At 39.9% G+C, this 23,841-nt stretch overlaps 1 protein-coding gene across 1 annotated transcript in view; it reads left to right on the forward strand.

The window, feature by feature from the left end:
• Window positions 1-23,841, forward strand: part of SLC39A12 (solute carrier family 39 member 12) — a 76,817-nt gene that overhangs the window by 38,270 nt on the left and 14,706 nt on the right. The window contains exons 10-13 of the mRNA XM_004716020.2: window positions 191-283; window positions 6,718-6,784; window positions 18,224-18,382; window positions 21,305-21,492. Of these exons, the coding sequence (XP_004716077.1) occupies window positions 191-283; window positions 6,718-6,784; window positions 18,224-18,382; window positions 21,305-21,492 (507 nt within the window). The remainder of the gene's footprint in view (window positions 1-190; window positions 284-6,717; window positions 6,785-18,223; window positions 18,383-21,304; window positions 21,493-23,841) is intronic.

Here is a 23,841-nt window from a genome sequence, read left to right on the forward strand (position 1 = left end):
GCAGGCTTGGGCTTCTGCAAGCGGAGGCACCTTAGCAAACAGTATTGCAGTGAGATTTCCCCACTACTCTTGTTGTGCTTCCACCATTATGACCTTGGGACCAAGGCTAAATTGACTTGTGGAAACAACAATGGCTGCAACTATGGTATTCTGGCTTCAGCACTAACTGCAAACCATTCTCACCCCACAGGAAGTTTCTTGGATTAATAGACATGTGGGGCATTCCCACCATCAAGCACTGGACTCCGAGTTAAGTGGCCAATCTGCTTCAGCTATCCAGTTGGTATGTTACAGAACTGAAGTTTAATACTGAGTTAATTTTCCTCTTACTTTTATTCCTGAATAAAGATATGAAAGTCAGTAGAAAAGATCAATAGAATTAATTCCTGATTTGCCTATTACTGATCATAATAAATACTGTCTTGAGCTGGGTCAAGTAGCTGAAATTTGTTTTTAAAAGTGAGGCCCATTTTCCATAGTGTCACATCATTGCTGCCTACATCAACTTGAAACATGTATGGCTGCATATACATTTCCTTAATTATTTTGTTTGCATGTTTTCATACACCAAAGTTGACCTTTGGTTTTACCATTGAGTAATCCTTGGCTGTGTGGAGGAGACTGAAAAGAATTATCCAGTGCATCAACAGGTGGGCAATTCACTTCTAGATGAGGAGAGAATTGATTTAGTCCAACAGCAAGTATCTTCTGCTAATATGATTTTCCAAAACTTTTCCCATATTAACTCAGAACACACTTCTAGTCATATTCACCGGGCTACTTCAATTTGAATTCTGAAGGTAAATAAAAATTAAAGGGGAAAAAGCTAATGCGAGAGTAAAGTATAATTGTATTAGTCTGGGTAGACTAGAGAAACAAATTCGTAAACACCCATATGTGTGTAGGAAAGAACTTTATATGCAAGAGCAATTGAATATTGAGAAATCATACCAGCCCAGTCCAGATCAAGTCCATAAGTCCAATATTAGCCCATATGTCCAATACCAATCTATAAATTCCTCTTCAGACTCACGAAACGCATGCAATAGTGCTGAATGCAGGACAAGCACAGGCCAGTGGATGAAAGTCTTGTGGATCCAGTCGCATTGTTGTAAGCATCTCAGCACTGGCGTGGTTCTCCACATGGCTCCTTCAGCTCCCAGGCTTCTGGTAGCTTCATATGGCTTGTCAACAGGGATATCTCCCAGGGAGTGAGTGTGTGTCCTGCCTCCGGCAAGCTATTTATCTCCTTAGCACCTCCAAATGAGGTCATCAAACTATGATCTGATTGACAGGCGAAACTCCACCCCTTCACTCTTAATCCTCTCAAATTGACAACAGATTATGTAGCTACCACAATAATTTTGTTGTAAAACGTGCCTCCTGTAACCTTGACATTGGGGTAGAGGGTTTACATTTCAAGGATAGAGCCCTAAGTCAGAGAATCAATAAAGAAGCCATTCCTTGGACACAGTTGTTAGGTGCTGTAGCTTTCAACGCCTAACGACCTTATGTGCAACAGAAGCCATGCCTGCCCCTGTGCCATCCTCACAATTGTTCTTGTTTGAGCCCATTGTTGCAGCCATTGTGTCCATCCTTCTCCTAGAGGGTCATCCTCTTTTTTCTGCCCCTCTCCTATACGAAGCATGGTGTCCTTTTCCTTGTGCATTAGCATAGCAAAACAGAAGTCTGACCGCAGATTTCAGACAGAGAACTGACTTCCCTGTGTTAGCAAGAAATGCTCCTTAAATTTTTATTTTAAGAGCCTTATGATGTTTGCTGTTTAAATAACTGAAATGTGATTCGTAAGATGATAACGTCAGACTGGAATTAGTTTTAAAATCACTTTAATCCTAACTTCACCTTGAATGAAGAATTTCCAGTCCCCAAGCGACATATGAGAGAATCTTTGATGCTAATGATCTATTTTAATTCTCGGAATCAATCAACTTGCTGGCCGCGCGGCTGTGTGTGTGTATGTGTGTGTGTGTTTTGGAACTCGCTAATTTAATCACAATTCCCTTTGTAAGTTACACGGCAAAGGGTGAACTAGAAGTGAAATAGAATAAACAAAGGTGAAATCGAATAGAATAAATAAAGGTGAAATAAAATAAATAAAAATAAAATAAAATGTAAAACTAACTAAATAAGATAAAATAAAGGTGAAATAAAACAAAAATAAATAAAGGTAAAAGAGAACAGAATAAATCAAGGTGAAATAGCAATGATGTAGTTTAGGATTCTTTAGTGTATTCAAGGTCCTGCTGTATTCCCCACAGTAGGGGTTGAGGGAGTCCTTTGGTGCCATTGAGTTAATCCTCCTCAAAAGAATGTGTTCCTGGGCCACCCTCCCAATTGCTCTTATTTTTGAGCCCATTGTTGCAGCCACTGTGCCAATCCGTCTCCCTGGGGGCCTTCCTCTTTTTAATGCTCCTCACTCTACAAAGGAAGATGTCCTTCTCCAGGGACTGAGCTCTCCTGATAACATGTCCAATGTATGTGAGCCCACCCTTGCCACTGCAGAACGTTCTAGCTGTACTTCTTCCAAGACAGCTCTCTTTATTCTTTTGGCAATCCATGGTACTTTCAATTTTTTTTGCCAGACACCTTAGTTTAAATGCATCATTTCTCCTTCAGTCTGCCTTATTAATTTGTCCAACTTTCACATGCCTATGAGGCTATTGAAAATACCATGACTTGGCTCATGTACAACTTAGTCCTCAAAGTAACCTCCTTGTTCTTCAAAACTTGGAAGTAATCTTGGACAGTAGTTACATCTTTTTATTTCTTGACTGCTGCTTCTATGAGCGTCAATTGTAGATCCAAGAAAGAGGAAATCCTTGACAATATCAATCTTTCTTTGCTTGTCAAGATGCCACTTATTGAGCCAGTTGTGAGGAATTCCGTCTTCTTTGCTTTACGTCGTAATCCATACCGAAGGCCGCAATCCTTGATCTTCATCAGCAACAGCTTCAAGTTCTCCTCACTTTCAGCAGCAAGGTTGTGTCACCTGCAGATGGCAGGATGTTAGTAAGCCTTCCTCCAATCCTGATGCCTCATTCTTCTTCACAGAGTTCAGCTTGTCTGATGAGGGGCTCAGCATACAGACTGAGGAAGCATGGGAAAGGATACAGCGCTGACTCACACCATTCTTGATTTTAAACCCTGCAGCGTCCCCTTGCTCTGTTCACCGAATTGCCTCTTCATCCGTGAACGGGTTCCGCAGAGGCACAATGAACTGCTCTGGAATTCCTATTCTTCTCAAGACTATCCGTAGTTTATTATGATCCACACAGTTCCAGGCCTCAGCATAGTCCACGAAGCACAAAGAAACATCTTTCTGGTATTCTCTACTTTCAGCCAAGATCCATTTGACGTCAGCAACGATATCCTTTGTTTCATGACCACTTCTGAAGCCAGCTTGAATCTCTGGCAGCTCCCTGTCAGTGTATCGCTGCAACCATTGTTGGATGATCTTCCATTTACTTCGTCAGCTTTTGGAAAGATTTCAGTAGGTATTCCATCAATTCTTGGACACTAGTATTTTTTTTGTGCCAATGCTTTCAACGCAGCTTGGACTTCTTCCTCCAGTTCCATTGGTTCTTGCTCATATGCTGCATCTTGAAATAGTTTAATGTCGACTGGTCTTTTGGGTACAGTGACTCTCTGTGTTCTTTACATCTTTTGATGCTTCCGGCATCATTCGATATTTTGCCCACAGAATTTTACAAACTTGCAACTGGAGGTTTGAATTTTTTCCTTAGGTTCTTTCAGTTTATGGTAAGCTGAGCATGTTCTTCCCTTTTGTTTTTTTCACTTCAGATCTTTGCACATTTTATGATAATATTTTACCTTGACTTCCGAGTTGCCCTTTGACATTTTCTGGTCAGTTCTTTGTTGCTGAAAAAATATTTTTGCTATAAAGAACTCAATGGTCTTGCAAATTCCATCAAGCAATATCCAGCCTTGTTTCTGTCACCAAGACCATATCTTCCGGTATTGTTTCTTTACCTTTGCTTCCAATTTTTGCATTCCAATCACCAATAATTATCAGTGCATCTTGATTGTATGTTTGATCAATTGCAGACTCGATGTTGGTAGAATTCTTCAATTCCTTCATCTTTAGCTTTAGTGGTTGGTGCATGAATTGGAATCGTACTTGTAGTGATTGGATTTCTTTGTACGCAGGTGAACATTATGCTATCACAGACAGCATTGTGCCTGAAGACAGATCTTGAATGTCCTTCTTGAGAATGCATGTTCAGCTACTCCTCTTGACCGTGTCATTCCCACACAGGCTGTTTCAAAATGGCAACACTAGCCGAGAATATTTTCTTTGTGTGCTCCATTTCAGTTTTAATGACATATGTTTTCCAAATTCATACTTCTTACAGTTATTAGTTGATGTTTGCAACGGTTTCTTCTCATGTTGAGTCATGCCCCGTCAACAAAGGAAAGTCCTGAAATGTTTGCTCACAGGCCTGATTCATCCACATCACTATGGATGACTCTGTTTTGAGACGGCAGCTCTTCCTCGGTCGTACTTTGAGTGCCTTCTGGCCTGAGGAGCTTGTCGCCTAGCACTACCTATAACAATGCTCAGCTTCTACTCATTAGTTTTCAGTAACAGACAATGCTTTGATGCTATCCATAGAGATTTCAGTGGCTAGTTCCCCTGAAGTGGATAGTCTATTTCGTCTTCATAGTCTGTTCTTCGTCTGGAAGCTGTCCTGCAGCCTGTCCACTTTGGGTGACCCTGCTGGTACTTGAATCACCAGTGACAGCCACACCCAAGCCCCTGCAGTGGACCAACTGACAGGCAAGTGGCGGAAGTTGCTGGAGGGGAACTCACAATCCTTTTGAATCATTACGTTGTCTTGGATGTTTGCCTCCCAAATCCTTTACATTCTGTCCCAACGGACAGCTTTCTTGAGAGAAAATAAAAAGCAACTTGTGATGTAAATCTTTGAATTTTCGTGGAATTAAAGGTTTTTTGTAATAATCTGAAAGCATTGCATTGATAGTCTGTGTTTCTAGAACCAAACATTTTATGCAAGTGGCCTTCCTACTAACCCTGCCTCCTACAGGTCCTCCTGCTGTTCTTGAAGCTTCGTACCCAAACCTCTCCAAAGATAGCTACACTTTCACTATATCTTTTTGGGATAACTGTTGTTATTAAAACAGGTGAACATTACATTTATTTCCTCTCTTTTTAAATATTTTATTTTTATATATATTTATATATTTTTTCATTTTCTCTCTTTTACCTACAAAAATGTACATACAAAAATGTAAAAAATGAATTTTTTAAAGGGGCATGGTCATGAGGCAGGTGAAAATCATTTTTTCTCCCACATTATATAACAATCAGAGGCAAGGAGAGGTGAAGAGTCACCCCTGGAATTGAACTATGAGTCGATCTCTGAAATAAAATCATGAAACCTTAACTCATCCAGACACTAGCCTCAAACACTTTTCTGGCATATGAGAAGATGAAAGACGGTGAGGAGGGGTGTGTGTGGGGGTTAAGTTCTTCTATCTGTCTTTTGTAAATCTGCTGATCTACTTTCTTAATTGGCAATATTCTGTTTCTGACTGGCAAAGCAACAAAAAAAGATTATTTATACTATGATGATTGGAATGAGGTGCTGGGTTCACTTGAGTTTTTTCTCCATCCAGAATACATCATCTGCTAATATCGGAAAACAAATCCCAGATGCATGATCCAGCACATGGGAGTGGTGTCACATGAGGTCCAGAACCTTTTCTTTTCCTATCCCTGCAGCTCTTACATTTCGTGAAAGCATTCTGAGTTGGAGAGTCTGAAGCACAGACTGGCTTGCCATCTATGGAAGATTCTGAACAGCACGAGTGTATTTTCATTTGAATGTAGAGAATCCAAAAACCATGCTCTGCTCCCAGACCTGCAGGCCTCCCTCCTATGTTTGTCTGAGTTTAGAAGGTCTAGTAGGCATCTAAAGAGACATCCTGGGGGCACAGTAGTTGAAATACTCCACCACTGACCCAAAGGTGAGTGGGTTGAACCCACCTGCCCAGGCAATCTTCAGGAAATGGTAATAGTCTGTCTCTCTAAAGACTGTTGCTCTAGGCCTTGGAGTCATTGTCAATTGCAGCAACTCAATAGGACACAATAGAACATCCCCATAGAGATTCCTGGGCTGTAATCTCTATGGAAAGAGCGCAGCTGGTACAGTGGATTAAACATTGGGCTGCTAACTACATGGTCCAAGGTTCAAAGCCACCAGTGCTGAGTGGGAGAAACCCGAGGCGATCTGCTCTCATGGAGATCTACAGTCTTGGGAACCCTATGGAGCAGTTCTATGCTGCCCTATTGGGTCATTCTGCCTCCAAACCTAGTTGGTGGCGGTGGCATGATTATGGACGCAGATCACCAGCCCTTTTTGCCGCAGAGCTGCTGATGGCTTCAAACTGCCAGCATTTCCGTTGCAGCCAAACATCCCCTCAGCTCATCAGGGCTGCTACTCATAAACATTACAGTATTGGGAAGGGGGGGGGGCAGCTCTGCTCTGTCTTACAGGGTCAATGTGAGTTGAAATGGACTGAGTAGCAAGAGGTAATACACACAGAGTATTGTTATGTCTTTTAAACTACAGTGTGATCCTTTAGGTGTTTAGTTTTTCCAACAGAAGAGTGACGAATGCTTACCTTCATGACTTATCTTTTCATTTTAAATAGAAAAGCCCAGAAGACTTACAGGCAGCCGAAATTCCCATAGGCAGGATGACAGCCTTCCACAGGAAATGTGAGTACTGGTTTGTCCTCTGGTTTTGACCTTGACGTGGGTGAAGGTTTATGGGGCAGATCATCTGTTTCACATTAAAGACTTCAAAGATAGCTTGTTTCAGCTCACCCCTTGCCATCCTCTCTGTGGAGCATCCCTTATCACACTTCCTCCCTGTGTTTTCTACTTGTCCTTTCCTGTCCATTCTCAATTCCATCCTTGGGTAGACACTGCTTTTGACCTGAAATGGTGGATCACTGGTGTTATTTTTCCTTTGGAAGGCTTTCCTCTTGTTTGCTGTAAGTGGAGCCAGGGGAGTGAGTTCAGTTCTGATCTGAGGGGGGAACTAAAGGCCGTGGTCTGACAGGTTCCATAAGTTTCCATATGACCAGTAATGCCGGTCTTCCTTATGATTTGGAGTTTTGTTGAACATGTTTCTCCCACTCTCGTCAGGTCTAAGCAGTTGGTAGTGGTAGCAAACCAGCCTCTAGCTCTGGTCTCAGAATGGTGGAGGCTGGGGTTCCATGATCTAGCAATCCACGGGGCTGCTTGTTTCCACATGTCTTCAACTTTCATCACTCTTTTCAGCGGCACAGGGAGAGGCCAGTAGGGTAATGTTGCTTGTTGGGTTGAAATCTGCCTGGATTGCAGTTCAAAACCACCAGCAGCTCCATGGGAGAAAGACTAGACTTTCTACTCCAGTGAACCATTACAGTCTCGGAAACCCACATGGGGTCACTATGAGTCAGCATTGACCTGGTGGCAGTGACTGAGAGATATGGCTGCTAATGATCTTGTACGATCACAGCTGCTGTGAGGACTTTTTAAAAAATTAAAATTTTACTGAATAAAATGCCAGAGATAAAAATGAAAGTTATTTTTAAATAGATATGGCAGCACCATACAGTTTTCATACTTGGCATACATTTCATTATTAAAAACCTCTTGATAAAATTGTGAACAGAGATTTTCTATCAATTTCTCAACTATACTACTGATTAATATCAACTATATGTTTTGAACATAATGGTTTTCTTTTCTTAAAGGTTGACTATTTTTTAGTGAAGCTAGGTTTACAGAAGAATTGTGTAGAAAATACAGCATTCTTTATAACCTTCCTATCCCCTACACACAATTTCTATTATTGATATCTTACATGAATTATAATATGGATGCATTATTATCAATTAAAGTCAATAGTTTACATGAGGGCTTACTTTTTTGCTGTATTGGTTTTGACAAATGCATACTATCTTGCATGAAAAAAAATTATCTACCATATATACTCAAGTATAAGCCGACCTGACTATCAGCTGAGGCACCTAATTTTACCACAAAAACTGCATTAAAAACGTGCTGAAGAACTCATCTTATACACGAGTATCTACGGTAAGATCACATTAGCATTCAAATAAAAGAAAAACACAAACACATCTATAAAGAAAAGTATTTTCCCCAGTCACTTAACAGGTTTTCATTTCCTATCACAGCTCATGGAAATGCCTCACAAATGCTTGTATCATTTGTAACACCGTCATAAAGATAGTGAAGTTAAATCAGAGATAGTTCATGGTTCATATCTTATTTATTCACTCATTTTCCCATAGTGATTTTTAATTCTTTTCCTTTCTATGATTCCTATTTCTGAACTGCATTAACTAACACTTATAGGACTTTGTTTTCCTTTACTTTAAAAAGGTAGTTTTATTGAGATATAATTTAACATATGACATGATTCAATAGTTCTATCATATTAAGAAGCATTATACAATCATCACAACAATCATCTTTGAAACATTTTCTTACTTTTCTATTGACTCCACATTTCTCCCCAACACCCCCTTTCAGGCCTCTATGTAATTATTAATCCAGTTGCTTTCTTCATCGATCCACCTGCCCTGACTTCTCTATAGAGAAAAACATACAAAACAAATAACAAAGGGGTCCAACAACATTGACCAAATAAAACAGAGAAAAAAATCTCAATCGAAAAGAAACAGAAAATATTTAAAAAACCAGAATAAATTCAAAAGGAATCTAAAGGGAAATCTAATGACAAGATGATGTATTTCAGACTAAATACAGCTACTAAAGTCTACTACATAATGCTCTTTGTCTGCTCTTAAGGCAAGTCACCTTTCTAGACTATTGTCATTGGGGATTCACTGTAGAGTCGATTCATGTAGGGACCCTGAAATGGATTTTGGACTTCCACTATGATCCAAAACCTTCTGCAAACCAAGTGTTTAGAATTTGGGCTCTGGTACTGTTCCCTCCTCAGGGTCTGAATTTTGTTATTTATAATCTTTGGATCACACGTACTGAATTTAGTTGACTCCTCACTTAGATGACTGCTTGTTTTGAGACAAGTCTTTAAGACCTCAGACACTATTTTTCTATTAGCTGGGCACCATCTGATTTCTTTTTTTCAGGTGGGTTTTTTAAAAATCATTTTGTTGGGGGCTTGTACGACTCTTATCACAATCCATACATACATCCATTGTGTCAAGCATGTTTGTACATGTGTTGCAATCATCATTCTCAAAACATTTGTTTTTCACTAGAGCCCTTGGTATCAGCTCCTCATTTTTACCCTACCTCCCCACTACCCCCTCCCTTATGAACCCTTGATAATTTATACATTATTATTATTTTGTCATGTCTTACAAAGTCCAACGTCTCCCTTCACCCACTTTTCTGTTGTCCATCCCCTACGGTGGAGGTTATATGTAGATCCTTGTAATCGATCCCCTCTTTCCACCCCACCCTCTCTCCACCCTCCCGGTATAGCCACTCTCAGCACTGGGCCTGAAGGGATCATCTGTCCTGGATTCCCTGTGTTTTCAGTTCCTATCTGTACCAGTGTACATCCTCTGGTCTAGCCAGGTTTGTAAGGTAGAATTGGGATCATGATAGTGGAGGGGCTGGGAAGGAAGCATTTAGGAACTAGAGGAAAGTTGTATGTTTCCTTGTTGCTACACTGCACCCTGACTGTCTCATTTCCTCCCCGCATAAGGAGATGTCTGGTTGCCTACAAATGGGTCTTGGATCCCCAATCTGCACTCTCCATCATTCACCATGATTTGATTTTTTGTTCTTTGATGCCTGATACCTGATCCCTTCGACACCTTGTGATCACACAGGCTGCAACATCTGATTTCTTCATCACATTGTGCTATCACAACTTCTTCAGCAATCTCATGAGGGCAAATACTGAGTAGGGTCATGTCACATGAACTAATTATTCTTATATTAGAGCTATGATCAAGTGAGAGTTCAAAAAAAAAAAAATATATATATATACACATGTATAAAAATGGTGTATATATGTCCCTAGTTCAATTTAGAGACATCAGTATCATTTTATTGGAATGTATCATAAAGGCAATTCTACTGATAGTATCATTATTTTAGTCAATGGTATAAAATTTAAAACACTGTTGAGAAGAGGAATTTATACATGTGTAGGATACCTTTTTAGACTGCAGTACATGCATTGTTAATTTGTACAGTTTTGAAGTGGGTTACTAGACACTATTTCCCAAGCCAGGAGGACTGGACCTATGGCACTACTTTCAATAACACTTATAAAGGCAGGACCATGGTTGGTGGGCTACCACTTTTCACAGGAAAGCAGAGAGAGCTTGATAACAACAAGTAGATGTTGGTCCTGGGTCACTCTTTGTTGGGCACCCTCACAAAACCAAAGTCCAATGACCACCATTTCCCTAACCTTGGGTTAGCAATCATCTGCTTCTTCTCCCCCTAGAGCAACTCAGTCTTAAGTTCAAAGGGGTTATTTCACTTCTTAAATCTGCTGCACGGTAAAGTCCAGTTCCCTCAGTGGGGTTTCCAACTCAGATTCTTCTGGTGTGGTCCATGAAGGGTATGGTGCATCACAAGAGGACCGAATCTAATGTCCCAGTTCACCAAAGGCTGTATGGAAACCAGGTCAAAAGTGACAATTTAGAAACTTAATACCTGGCATATTTTCCCCTTGAGTTCTATATAAGTCCTGCAAAAGCATTGTTCCTCAATGGCAGATTGCCCCACCCAGTTTAATACCATAGGTGTAATCATCTTCTCCTATCCTTCCTCTTGATGTGAGTTCCCAGGAAAGTTCACTAATGACTCTTGTAAGAGTGTCTGCTGATTTTGGATGACTAGAGAACCTTGCTAAATTGATTAATCTTTTAATCAGCAATTCGTTAATCTTTGACTCATGTTTCTTTGAAGTTTTGTCTACTTTCATTTTTCATCAGTTGTTTCTGAGATTTCCCCCCATTTTCCTCAATTATATTACTCTTTTGTGCCACATATCGGCATCTTAATGTTGGCGTATATGATTTTTACCATAAGAACCTAGCTAACCACTAATAAAAAGATGCATCGGACACTCATTCTATACCAGGCACAATGCTACGTCCCTGACAATGATGATCTCTTTCAGTAATCTCAGCCAACTTAAGTGGCTAGAATAATTATCACCCGATTATACACATGAAGAAACTAATAAGGAGGTTAACGAACTGCTCAGGATTACATAGCTAGTAAACTGCATATTAGAAAATTAAAGAAGTGCAAATGCACCAACTACATCCTTGTGATCATTCTCTCAAATCTGTTCATTCATTCAAGAAATATTTGAATCAATGTGCATAAAAGGGAGAATAAAATATCACTGATTTGATCCTAGTTTGCAATGTAGTTGGCTATACAGAGAAAACGAATAAGAGAAAACTCTTTTTTATAAACATCATTATTGTAAATGTGTTAGAGACATTAACTCATGCAACTTACTTATTTGATTCAAACTATGTAGTCATGCAGCTGTTCAATTCTGTTTTCAGGACATTATTCATAATATATTTCCTTCTTTACTTTCACTTCTTGGAGTAATTTTTAGAATGCCCAGCACACAGTAGGTCCACAGTAGACCTTTGTTTTTGTTTAATTTTGTTTCTGAAAGAAAGGAAGAGGGGGTGTGGTGGGGAAGGATATGCCACGGGAAATTAGAAACAGGGGGCTGATGCTAAATTAGGGAGCAATGACTGTCTTAGTCCAATGTTCTGTGGGGCTGATAGCTTTCCACTTCAGATATCAAGCTTGGCCTAGAACTTGAATACGGAATAAATCCAAATTAGATTATTCAATTGCCCCTTTACCAGGCACATATTGAATTAGCTTCAAATATTTGATTACTTGTTTCATCTTACCTCATTGGTGGAGCTTGTGTTTCAAAAGACAGGATCTGAAAACCCTGCCCACCGTCTGAGTTAAATAAACAAAAAGGCAAAATGATACAAGTTCTAACCCATCCTTCACTATGGAAAACATCTGACTGTTTAGAAACACGGCACTCAGTATGACTGCCAGGTATACAAGTAAAGGTAAAGTATTAGAGATAATTGTTTAATGAGTACATTAAATTACCAATGAATGCCAATCATTCTCTTCTATTGAATAAAACAAATTATCTTAAATATTATGTGGTGTTCTTTGTGACTTACAGGCAAATATGCATTATTTGCCTAGTGGCTTATTATATATCCATGAGCTGGTATTTAAAACAGATGATCAGTGCTAATAGAAGAATAGACAACAAAAAATGGGCCACACTGTTTTCCAGCAGAGTATATATTGGGCAAAAATCTTCCATTTGAAGATAGGCAATTAATATCAAAACTGCATGTTGATCTGTGGAAATCTCTATTTTAATCAGATGCCTCAGCATTGTCAAATGTATTACTGCAAACTTTTCTTTTTCTTTCACAAAGAGCAACTTTTATTTCAGGAAACCAAGAGGAACAGCTGGTAGAATTATTAGACTGAGCAAATCCAGGCAATGCCAAGAAGAGCTCTCTGAATTCAATAATCTGATATTTTTTTCTGTGCTTTCTGTGACTATTGCGTGGAATCTTCCTGTTTTTCACAAAAAATTAAAATGAATCAGTAAGCCATAAGGAGGGCATAAGTTAGTCTTACAATGATATTCCTATAAAGGCATAGTTTTAGAAGCAAAATGCTATTAATACCTGATGAAGTTTAAGAATATCATAATGGCTTTTAATGACTGTTCTGATTAAATTACAGACCAGGGCAGTTTAACAATCAGAAAAAAATGTCCTCAAAATACTTTTTTGCATTTGTTAGTTATTCAACTTCATAATCGGTTTATACCAATATCTACTTTTCCTTTCTTTAAACAGAAATTCTTTCTTCAAAAAAAAAATCACACAGCCTCGCTCATTTTACTTATTTTGTTGTTGTTGAGAAGAAACACAGCAGAATAGACACTGCTCAGCAGTGTCTATATGTACAATTTAATTGCAGTAACGGAGTTGTACAACTCCTCTCACACAGTAGCGTGTTTCTCTCCCACAACGTAAACTCACTGCCCACTAAGCTTCTTATCTAATCGTTCAAATTGCTCCTGACTGTCTCATCCCATACAGTTCTTAAAAGAGCATAATGTGGACCATTTTTACCAGTTAAGCTAAATTATGATTGGTTTTAAGAAGACTCCAGGGGATCCTTTTGGTTCAAAGTTTAAAGATATTAGGGCAATAGTTTCAGAGGTTCATCTACCCTGTGTGGATCAAAAAAAAAAATCCATGATATTTCTGTTTTCTATTCCCTACCTTTTGATTAGTATTCTTGCTACACTTTCTCCCTTTGAATAGGATTCTATGAAAGCTTTGATTGAACTACTCAAGGCAACTGGGCACCATCCAGTTCTTCTGGTCGCTTGGGAAAGGAAGGAGGCAGTTCCTGGAGACAAGCACACATTCTATGTCATACCCTCCTATTCCTGACTCTCCTTCCTCTGTTGCTAGGTGAGCAGAGGCCAACTGTTGAGCTGTGGCTCAATGCTTGCAAGTGTTAATGATCTCAGTCATGATGCACATGATGCAAGGAACTAAGAAGCACTAAATATGCTGTTATATCATTGAATTGGTATGTCACATGAAACCATGGCCCTAAACCTCCACACCAAAGAAGCAGATTCTGTGAGGCATTTGGTTGTATATAAAAATAGCCTCTGAAGACATTCAGTAGTATTCCATGATATGCATCTACCACATTTTGTTAACCATTAATATGCTAATGAGCACTGAGGTTGTTTCTACTTTTTGCCTTTTATGAAAAATACTGCAATAAACATTGACGTACACATCTCTTTTTGAGTCAGGGCTTTCCACTGTATTGGGTGTATGAGAAGTATAGCTACCGCTGAGTTGCTGAATCTTATGACAGCACTACTGTTAGGGTTTTGAAGAATGGTCACACTGTCATATCATTTTGCATTCCCGTGATCCATGGATAAGAGTTCCAGTTTTCATATTCACTCCAGCTTCTGTTATTTGTTTGTTTTGAATCTTAACCATACTCAGTCACTCACTGCTGTCAAAATCAAGTCCATTCTGACTCATAGCAACACTACAAGCTAGGGTAGAACTGCCTTGCGGCTTTCCTAGACTGTAACTCTTTTTGTTTACAAACAGTTTTAGTGACCTATTATCCACGTAGCACACAATTCAAATGTTGAAATATATTTAAAAGGATTGTGCAGTCATAACCGCAATCAATTTGGGAACATTTTCTTCATTCTTGTACTCATAATTAGCACCCTATTACCCCTAACTTCTGCCATAACCCTAAGGAGCTATTAGTCTAGTGACTATCTCTGTAGATCTACCTATCCTGGATTTTAATCAGACCTTTTAAGCGCTGATATCAGTCCCTCTTTCAGATTTGTATTTTGTTACTTACGTTCCTTTGATCACACAGGCTGGCATGCTTCTTCCATGCAGACTTGTGGAAACCTCATTTAGATGACTGCTTGTTTTGAGACATGCCTTTAAGATCCCAGACACTATTCTTTCTCATAGCTGGTCACAATCTAGTTTCCTCGCCACGCTTTGCTTTAGCACCTATATCTCTGGTGATCTCTTCATGGGGGCGGGCATCGAGCAGGCCATGCAATAGAACCAAATGTTCTGAGATTGGGGTTAGAGATAAGTCTAAGCCCAAATAATATTTGTATATCTGTAGTTCATTCATGTGGTTCACTTAAGGACATTCCTGTCATTTTATGACAGATAACATTATAAATCAACCTCCTAGGGAATAAGGCACATCAATTGATTGTTATTAGCTTAGCCAATGGTATAGAATTTAATTATAAACATCTGGTTTGCAGGAGGCTAGGGATGACAGTAGAAGCCCCAAATGGATTTGCAGGGTCCCCACATGGATTAAGCTTTAGTGATGAATTCCTTTTGACCATAGTCTATGGAGGTGTATAGCCTTGCTATCAGACAGAACACATTGTAAAGTCGATTATGGCCAATGTAGTTAGGTTAAAAGATAATGTCTTATTACTTAATTTCCCTTTTGACCCATTTTAAAGTTGTTTCAGTTCCTAATGGGATGAGGTTTTCCTCTGTGTTGTCTATTTACTATTGTTGGGCTTTTCAAATTTTCTTTGATTCTTGCTTCCTGTTTGTATTACACATGATTTCTGCATAAGAAGCGATGGATGGGTGGATCTCTATAGGCAGCATCTGGATTGATAATTGCCTGGGGCTGTGATGTGGGCGACATGGGAAGCCTACTTCAGTGAGTACATGAAAATGTTCCAAAACTGACTGAGGTGATGAGTGCACAAATCTTCTTAATGTCATTGAACCATTAAATTGTATCATGTGTTAACTATATCCCAATAAAAAGTATACTAAAAAACAAGTGAATACACTTTAAAAAAAGAACATCATACAGAGCCCCAATAACGACAACAAAATAAAACACAGAAAAACGTCAATCCAAGTGAAAGCAGAATGTAATAGGAACTAGAGCAAGTTGTAAATGGGTCAAAAGGGAAATCGAATGAGAATATGGGAGGTTCCAAACTAATGATCTCTGCAATAACCCACTTTCCAATGCATTTTATCCGAGGGCAAGACTGGTCACATCTCTGGTCTATGGGCTGAGGGAATTCTCTGGAGGCTTGACGGTGCGGAGACTCCACAAACGGATTTTGGGCTTTCACGTTCATCCATAGAAAGCCTCGTCTTTCTCCTGAAGAGTGACTATGGTTTCAAACTGCCGACCTTACTGTTTAACCCACATGCCACCAGGGCTCCTCATACCACAAGGGTGAAATGAGACGTCATTGTAGCTTTTATCTGCATCTTTCTTGTGGCTCATCGTGTTGAGCAGCTCTTCATGCGTCTCTTGGCCACTTGAATGTCTCTTTTGTTAAAGCGTCTCTTCAAGTTCTTTGCCTATTTGCCTATGATTGGCTTATTTGTCTTCTTATTGTTAAATTGTCCAAGATATACATATATACATACATATACATATATATGTATCTCTAGCTTGTCTATGTGTGCATGTATATGTATATATGTACCTGTATGTGTACATGTATATGTATGTATGTACCTGTTTCAGATATAGCTACACATGTATATGTTATATACACGTATATATCATATATATGGGTGTACTTTGTACATATAATATGTATACTCTTATCGGAGATATGTTTTCTAAAGGTATTCTCCTAGCTTATTTTGTGAAGTCTTCTGGTGAACAAAAGTTTTTAATTTCATGAAGTACAACTTAAAAATGATTATTTTTTGCTTTTTGTGCTTTTGTTTATTGGGTAATCATTTGGTGAGATGTGGACCTGACCACATTGCACCCGCTTGCTCTGTAAGCGTTGTAACGTTTCATTTGTACATTTAAACAGTTGATCCATTTTCATGTGGTTTTGTGTTGGTGTGGTGTGAGGCACGCAGGCCGTTTCTCTCTGCGGGTGAACATTCATTTGCATTCCCAGCACCATTTCTGGCTGGGACTCTGTTTCCCCCCATCAAATGAACTAAACACCCGTATCAAAAATCAGCTAATCATAGATGTGTAGGTGTATTTCTGAATTCTCAATTCTATTCCATTGGTCAGTGTGTCTATTGCTATACTAATATCAGACTGTTTTGATTACTAGCGCGGTATACGTAATAGGTTTTAAAATCGGAAAGTCTGTTTACTTTTCTTCTCCTGAAAAATTGCTTCAGCTATTTGGAAACTTTTGCTATTCTATATAAATTTGAAAATTGATATTTCTATTTCTGTACAGCAGACTATGGGAATATTGGGATTACATCGAACATGAGCTTGATTTGTATCACTATCTTACTAACAATATCAAGCTTTCAAATCCATAAGCATGGACAATCTCTCCACATATCTAAGTCTTCTTTAATTTCATCCAAAAGCTTCATAGTTTTCATTCTGTAAGCCCTTCATGTCCCTGGTTACATCGATACCTATGTATTTTATTCTCTTAGATGCTACTGCAAATGGAATTGTTTTCCTAATTTCCCTTTCATAGTTCTCATTGCTGGTGAATAGAAACTCAATTGATATTTGTTGACTTTGCACCCTGCAGCTTTAAAAAATATATTTATCCGTTAATTGTAAAGTTGGCTGTTGGCTTTTCATAGATGCGTTCCTTCCTCTTCCAGTCTCCTGTAGGGTTTTCACAAGAAATGCTGGTGGATTTTATCAAATGATTTCTCTGCCTCCATAAAGATCATCCCATGGTTCTTTTCCTTCATTCTACTGACATTCTGTATTATATGATTGGTTTTCAGAGGCTGAACCATCAAAAAAAAGTAACCTTAATCAAGCCATTATGATCTAAATGTTTAATCGACACTCTCCTAATTAAAGATGTATTATGTAATAAAACCCCACAGAACCAGATGCTTTTCTTCATTTTGTTCTATCTCTAGCTTGTCTGGTATAAGAAACTATTTTGCAAAAAAAAGAGAGGAGACTATTAAATAGTTGTTTCAAAATCAACGTGGAGGTCAGAGCATTTGGTAGTGTTTCTGTCTGTCCCAGTCCCCGTTGGGGACTAAACAAGGGCCATGAGCACTGCCCGGGGAGTGAAACACAATGATCCCACAACCCAGACAGGACCCTGCAGTCAAAATTAATATGGGACAAGCTCATCTCAGAAGGAATTTTTTGGTAAATAACACACTATTTCATTGCATTCCATGGCATGATTGTTACTTTATAATTTTTTTTCAAAAGACACATATGGAGAGATCTTCAGTGACATTTGAGAATTTAAAACAAAAGCATTCTCATTTTCTTCTCTTGGCATATCTGGGTGAGGCGATGGAACAGTTCATGGCCATCCATAGTTGACCTCATCGTTAACTGGATCTGCTATGAAGATCCGTGACCTTCCATGCAAGCAGTTTGATTATCACAGTTGCACCTCCAATCCTGCCTTTTTTGGTGCGCCGAAACGAAGCAAGGCCATCTGGTACAAAGCAGTTTAAAAGACCGGTGGTGGATGGGAACCTTGGTTGTTGGAAGAATTCTATGAAATGTGTAGTGCTCTGTTAATGCTGTCTATACCTTCGATTGATTCTTCAGGCAACACCATTAGCTTGTTAGCAATAATGATCCTGGTTGGCGACAGCCTGCACAATTTCGCAGATGGCCTAATGATAGGAGCAGCTTTCTCATCTTCATCCGAGTCGGGAGTGACCACAACAATTGCTATCTTGTGTCATGAAATCCCACACGAAATGGGTAAGTCTGACAAATGGAATTCCTTTTTGGCATTTTGAGGAAGTCATGGTATCTTTGTAGCTACTATTAATAGGCTTGTCTTTCTCAAATATATAATTGAAAGGTGGATTCTTCCCACTCATGGTTGATTTAAACCATAAGAGGAAGAGGAATAGGGAGAAAAAAAATCCCTGGACTCCATGGTAAAATTCAGTGGAACTCTTACAATATTTTCCAGGGCCAGAAGTGACTCTTTTTTTGGGTGTCTTGGAGCATACTATTCAGAGAAAGATCCTTTTTTAAAAGTTTGGCTAGACCTTTAAATTGTGCATATTAAATGTGGGAAAAACATTCAGAAGGGAACTTTATCCATTAGGTCAGCCAACAGACCAATGAGATAAAATCACATTTAAATTAAAACCAAGCCATGGTTTCGTCAACCTGGTTTTCACAATGTGCTGAAAGCCAGGCAGAAAATTGAAATGACAGGCGTATGGTAGCAGAGGCATACAGGATTCTTTTTTCTGGATAATCCTAATAACCCTGTCATTTAAAACCTGCCTCCCAGGAATCAAAATGGGCTAGGATAGACAATTCTGGAACAGACCCAGAACAGGCTGGCCCAGGCGCTTCTAAGCCCTAGGGAGAGGACTTTGAGAGTCTCTCTTTGTACTTCTACTTTGAGGTCTACGTTGCTTCTGGGCTTCCTCTGTATCGCCCCTCAGCCCCCAGTCTCATTCTCTGCCAGCCAGTGCTTATTGCCCACAGTTCTTGGGCTCACCATTAACTCATTCTTCGTAGAGCTGTTCATTCAGGACCCTTCTTGAACTCATGAAAGTGGACTTGGTGTGGCTGCCATATTCTCATGCTCGTGCCGTTTGCTAATATAATAATATCCAGTGATCAGCTGGATGCCACAATGTCATACAAAAGTCTGTGACAACCACACACGGTGTCTGTGATCTGTTCAGAGGACCCGTTACGCAGTTACAACTAGGAAGTGGAATCCTCGATTGTCTCCTTATTGGTTTGCAGTCTCTTTTCAGTGTTCAAAACTTTAAGTAATAGAGATGCTGTCACAGGTCATTTAAGTACGAGGTCATTCTTCTTTGGGGAAAAGAAAAGATATATAGAGAATAACAATGTTCTTATACTCATCAAGGCATTAAAACACTTTTCTTAAGGGAATGTTATTTTTATTTTTAAATTTTATTAATTGGAAGTTAATACATATAGCATACCATTTCGTAGTTCAATCACGTCAAGCAGAATTGTACAATTGCTACCATAATCAGTTTCCAAGCATTCTTTTTCTTCCTGGACTCCTTGATGACATCATCTCCCCTTTACTCCCCCCCCCCACACGCACACACACTGTGCCCAAAACCCTTATTCTACTCTCTGTCCCCATTGTTTCATCAATCCTGAGTTTCATATATCGAAACAGAAAAACAACCAACACAACTTCTCAGGGGACCTCCAATGACATAAGATCTCTGAGATAACCTGAATAAGCAAAAACAAAACAAACATACAGAAAATATTGAAAGCCATGTCAGGTACAGCATGCACCAGAGAGGGGGATCAACTGACAACATTTGAACCATTGAAGTCAGATTCCTGCCTTTAATCTTCTGTACTCATCTCTCCAATGCAGTTTGTTTAGTAACCACTTTCCTCCCATCCCTCAATTATGGATAGAGGGAATTCACCAGGGGCTTATTTCCCATATAGTTCCCACAAATGACTCTTGGGCTCCCACTGTCATCCACAGCCTTCTGCAAACCAGGTTCTCACAATTTAGGCTCTGATGCTAATCCCTCCCTCGATTTCAGGTTATATGATTTACAATCCTCCATTGACTGATGATGATGTGCTTCTTCCATGTAAAGTTAGTTGACGTCTCACTTAGATGGCTGCTTGCTTGGAGACAAGCCTTTAAGACCCCAGACGCTATTTTATCTGATGTCTGGGCACCATCTAATTTCTTTGCCACACATTTTGCTATAGCACCCGTATCTTCTGTGTTCCCTTCCTGAGGGCGAGTCTCAAGCAGGGCCATGATGTAAGAACTAATTGTTCTTAGGTGGGAATATTCTTTTTCCAACCAATTTCTGCAATGAAATTAAAACCTTGGATGAAGTAAGTGGGTCTCTTTCCCTCCCATAGGAGTCCCTACATCAATAAGCAATAAAGCTCCTGGAATGTTTACTGCCTCCTGATGTCACCAGGCAAATTTCTGGGGGGAGGCCATGGGGGGTGGGGGTGGAGATATTTAGCAACCTTCAGGAAGCAAGGGTTTTTATTTTGCATTTCTCTAAGTTGACAATGTCGCAGACATCAGGCATCAGAGTGTGCCACAGGTCTCTGCGTATTTGTTGACCGCAGAAGCAGCATCTCAAACCAAACTCACCAGCCTTGAGTCAATTCCCAGTCTTGAGGATCTTTTAGGACAGAGTAAAACAGCACCTGTGCGTTCTCGAGACTGTACATCTTTATAGGCTTGGAAACCCTCCTCTTTCTCCCGAGAGCATCTAGTGGTGTCAAGCTGATGACCCTGCGACTACCGTTTGGTCACTTCCTAGCTATGGTGACCCCCAGAGCCTCAGAGTCGACTGGACGCCCCAGGGTTTCGATGGCTGGTTTTCAGAAAGAAACCATTGCATCTTTCTTCCAAGACACCTTTGGGTACATTCAACCCTCTGGTTAGTAGCAGTGTTAACTGTTCTCCCATCACAGTCACAAAGACAAAAGAAAAGAAAACGTGAGATGTAGCTTCATAATAGTTGGCCGTGAACCCTAGAGAAACAGGAGAGCATTTTATTAACCAATCATTCAAGTCTACTTATGAAGTTGCTGAAATTTGAGCAAACCTGATAGCACATTACTTTATGACTGATATCACCGGTTAAATATTAATTTTATTTTCCCCTTTAATGGCAGGTGACTTTGCTGTGCTCTTGAACTCTGGGCTTTCTGTTAAGATTGCCATCCTGATGAATCTGATAAGTGCTCTAACTGCCTTCATAGGCCTATACACTGGCCTCTCACTGTCAACCGATCCGTCTGTTCAAAACTGGATCTTAACAGTTACTGCTGGGATGTTCTTATATTTATCCTTGGTGGAGATGGTGAGCGTTACAGTTTGTCTATTTTGTTTTTCTAAACATTGAAGTGGTGTGCCTGAGGTCAAGCAATAAAATAGAAGGATAGAGAGGGGAGAAGAGAAGAAGAATATAGGTTATAATATAAAAAGAATAAACAAATATTCTATATAATCTATGTGGGTAAGTTGTAAGTAGAGCATCATTTTAGACATGAACCTTTTTTAGGTGACTTTAAGTGGAATGGAGGAGACCTTTAGAAATGTCAGAAAGTGATCAATCGTTCATTCTGCTCAGGTTTTGCATGCCTATAAGATACCTGTACTTCCATTATTTAATGATGCATTATGTTAAACAGCGAGCTATTTTATTTATATAAGCAAACCCTTTTGATGGAGCTTCTCACTGAATTCTATCAGTGTTCAACTCAATTGACAAACTATGTCCTAATAGGAATGATTCCATCCTTAAGTTTTATTGCCAAAGCACTATCCCGCTGTGTGAAATGAAAGAGGCCATTACTATGGCATTGGGTCTCCAGTGTCACTTGCTGTATATCTTTGAAGAGAGCTCCCTGCTGAATGAATAGTAAGTTAACCCTACCTTTCACATTCATTACTCTCCTGAAGGAATTGAATCTGGGAAATTCCAAGCTTTATGCCTTTTGGAAATCTGATCTCCGCACGATAACCAGTATTTTTGTCTAAGATCACCATTCGTTGGACTTGTCTATTATTTCAAGGCCACTAGATGAATGCCCTAATGATGCTTCTTACTGGGATAAGGAAATAAAAACCTTGTGAACCAGCAAGCGAAATATTTGCACTGAAAACCAATATAGAACACAAGTCCGAATGGCAGTAAAATATGTTATTACAGGTATCGTGATGCAGATTAAATGAAATAAACCAACGTGAAAGGAATACTAGAGTCGGCCCCTGGGGACTGACTGGTAATGTGGCAGAGGCCAGCTAGGGTAGTGGAAGTTCACACACAAAAACCGCTTGCTCAGGATCAACTCTGGGCAGCAGGCACCAGTGCTTCCACAAACAGAATCGCAGCGAGGGCCTTGTCAAAGGACGCACCGGCACCTTTCGAAATCCGAGTGTTCACGCCTCTGGCTTTCTGGCTGTTTTTCTGCATTCCTGTGAGATTCAAGTGGAAGACTTAAACACCATATGTCCTGCCATGGCAGCATAAAATGTTCTTTTAGAATATTTCTGATACTCAGGGAAAAAAATAGCTCTAATCTTGATAGTAAAAATAGTTTAAAAGTGGGGGATATCACCCCCGTGTTTCCTGTACCCCGTTTCCCAGGTCACAGCCAAGACTCCAGAGCCTGCCGATTTGAGGAATCTGCGTTTTGAGCCTTTCCTAATTTCAAAACCAGACAGCCACTAATCCCTTAATGAAGCGAGCGCACCTTTGTTTAAAATGTCTACATCTCAAGCCTCGGATTCACTCTGAGCCCCTGATTGTCAGCTTTGGGTTCTGATTTCTCTCTGTCCTCTGGGGCAGTCTGGGGCAGTGCTCCGTGCTCTTTGGCTCTGTCCGAGGCGGTCTGGTTTTGCTTTACTCCCAGTCTCACTTCAAGTCTGATGAATGTGCATGCAGGCAGTCCATCATCGTGTGTCTCTTTCCCCAAGATGAACCTGGGAAGGTTATCAGGAACCATTTATCACAGAGAACTCTAAACTAAAGGCCTCATTCCCCTCCATGTTCCTCCTCCGGCTCTCGTAAGACAGCAGTATGGCTGATGCCCCATGCAATTCCGCAAGCATGCCTCTTGACCTGATGGCTGGTGACCATTGGCTAAGGGACAACCAATGTCCTGATGAAAAGACAGGAAAGAACATACTCTGAGTTTCCGGAGGCTCCTTCTATAATCCAGGTTGCTTGCTCTCAGGGCCTTGCGAGTGATTTCTAAACCAAGACGGCTCCTTCACACAGCAGCAAGGTCACTCGTTGCCGTGCCTTGGGAGTGTGCCAGAGAACAGTCTTCTTTTGGCCACTTAAAGGGGTGAAAAAGCAAGGTTTCACGACTATAAAACAGCAAAGAAAAGAAATGACAGCTACCAAAGGGTAAAGGCGAATTCCTACATCGTCTGGCTACTTGCTAAATCCTGGAAATGGAGCAGACACCTTCTGACTGAGCTAACGTGAAAAGACTAGCTAGATGCTTGCTTTGTTTCAAAGAAATCGGGCTGTCTCTATTTCAAACTCCTCAAAGTAAAACAACTAGGAACAGCAATGGAGGCATCCCAATGAGATCAACTAGGAAACATCTTCTGGAGGGAGGCAGCCAGCGTCAGTTCTTCCACATGGTATTGCTTTATCCAAGCATGGGAACTCCCAGTTACATTGAATGGTTTCTAA

Source organism: Echinops telfairi, unplaced genomic scaffold, assembly GCF_000313985.2.
Source record: "Echinops telfairi isolate 266 unplaced genomic scaffold, ASM31398v2 ScPeMD7_7473;HRSCAF=8511, whole genome shotgun sequence".
Classification (NCBI taxonomy): domain Eukaryota; kingdom Metazoa; phylum Chordata; class Mammalia; order Afrosoricida; family Tenrecidae; genus Echinops; species Echinops telfairi.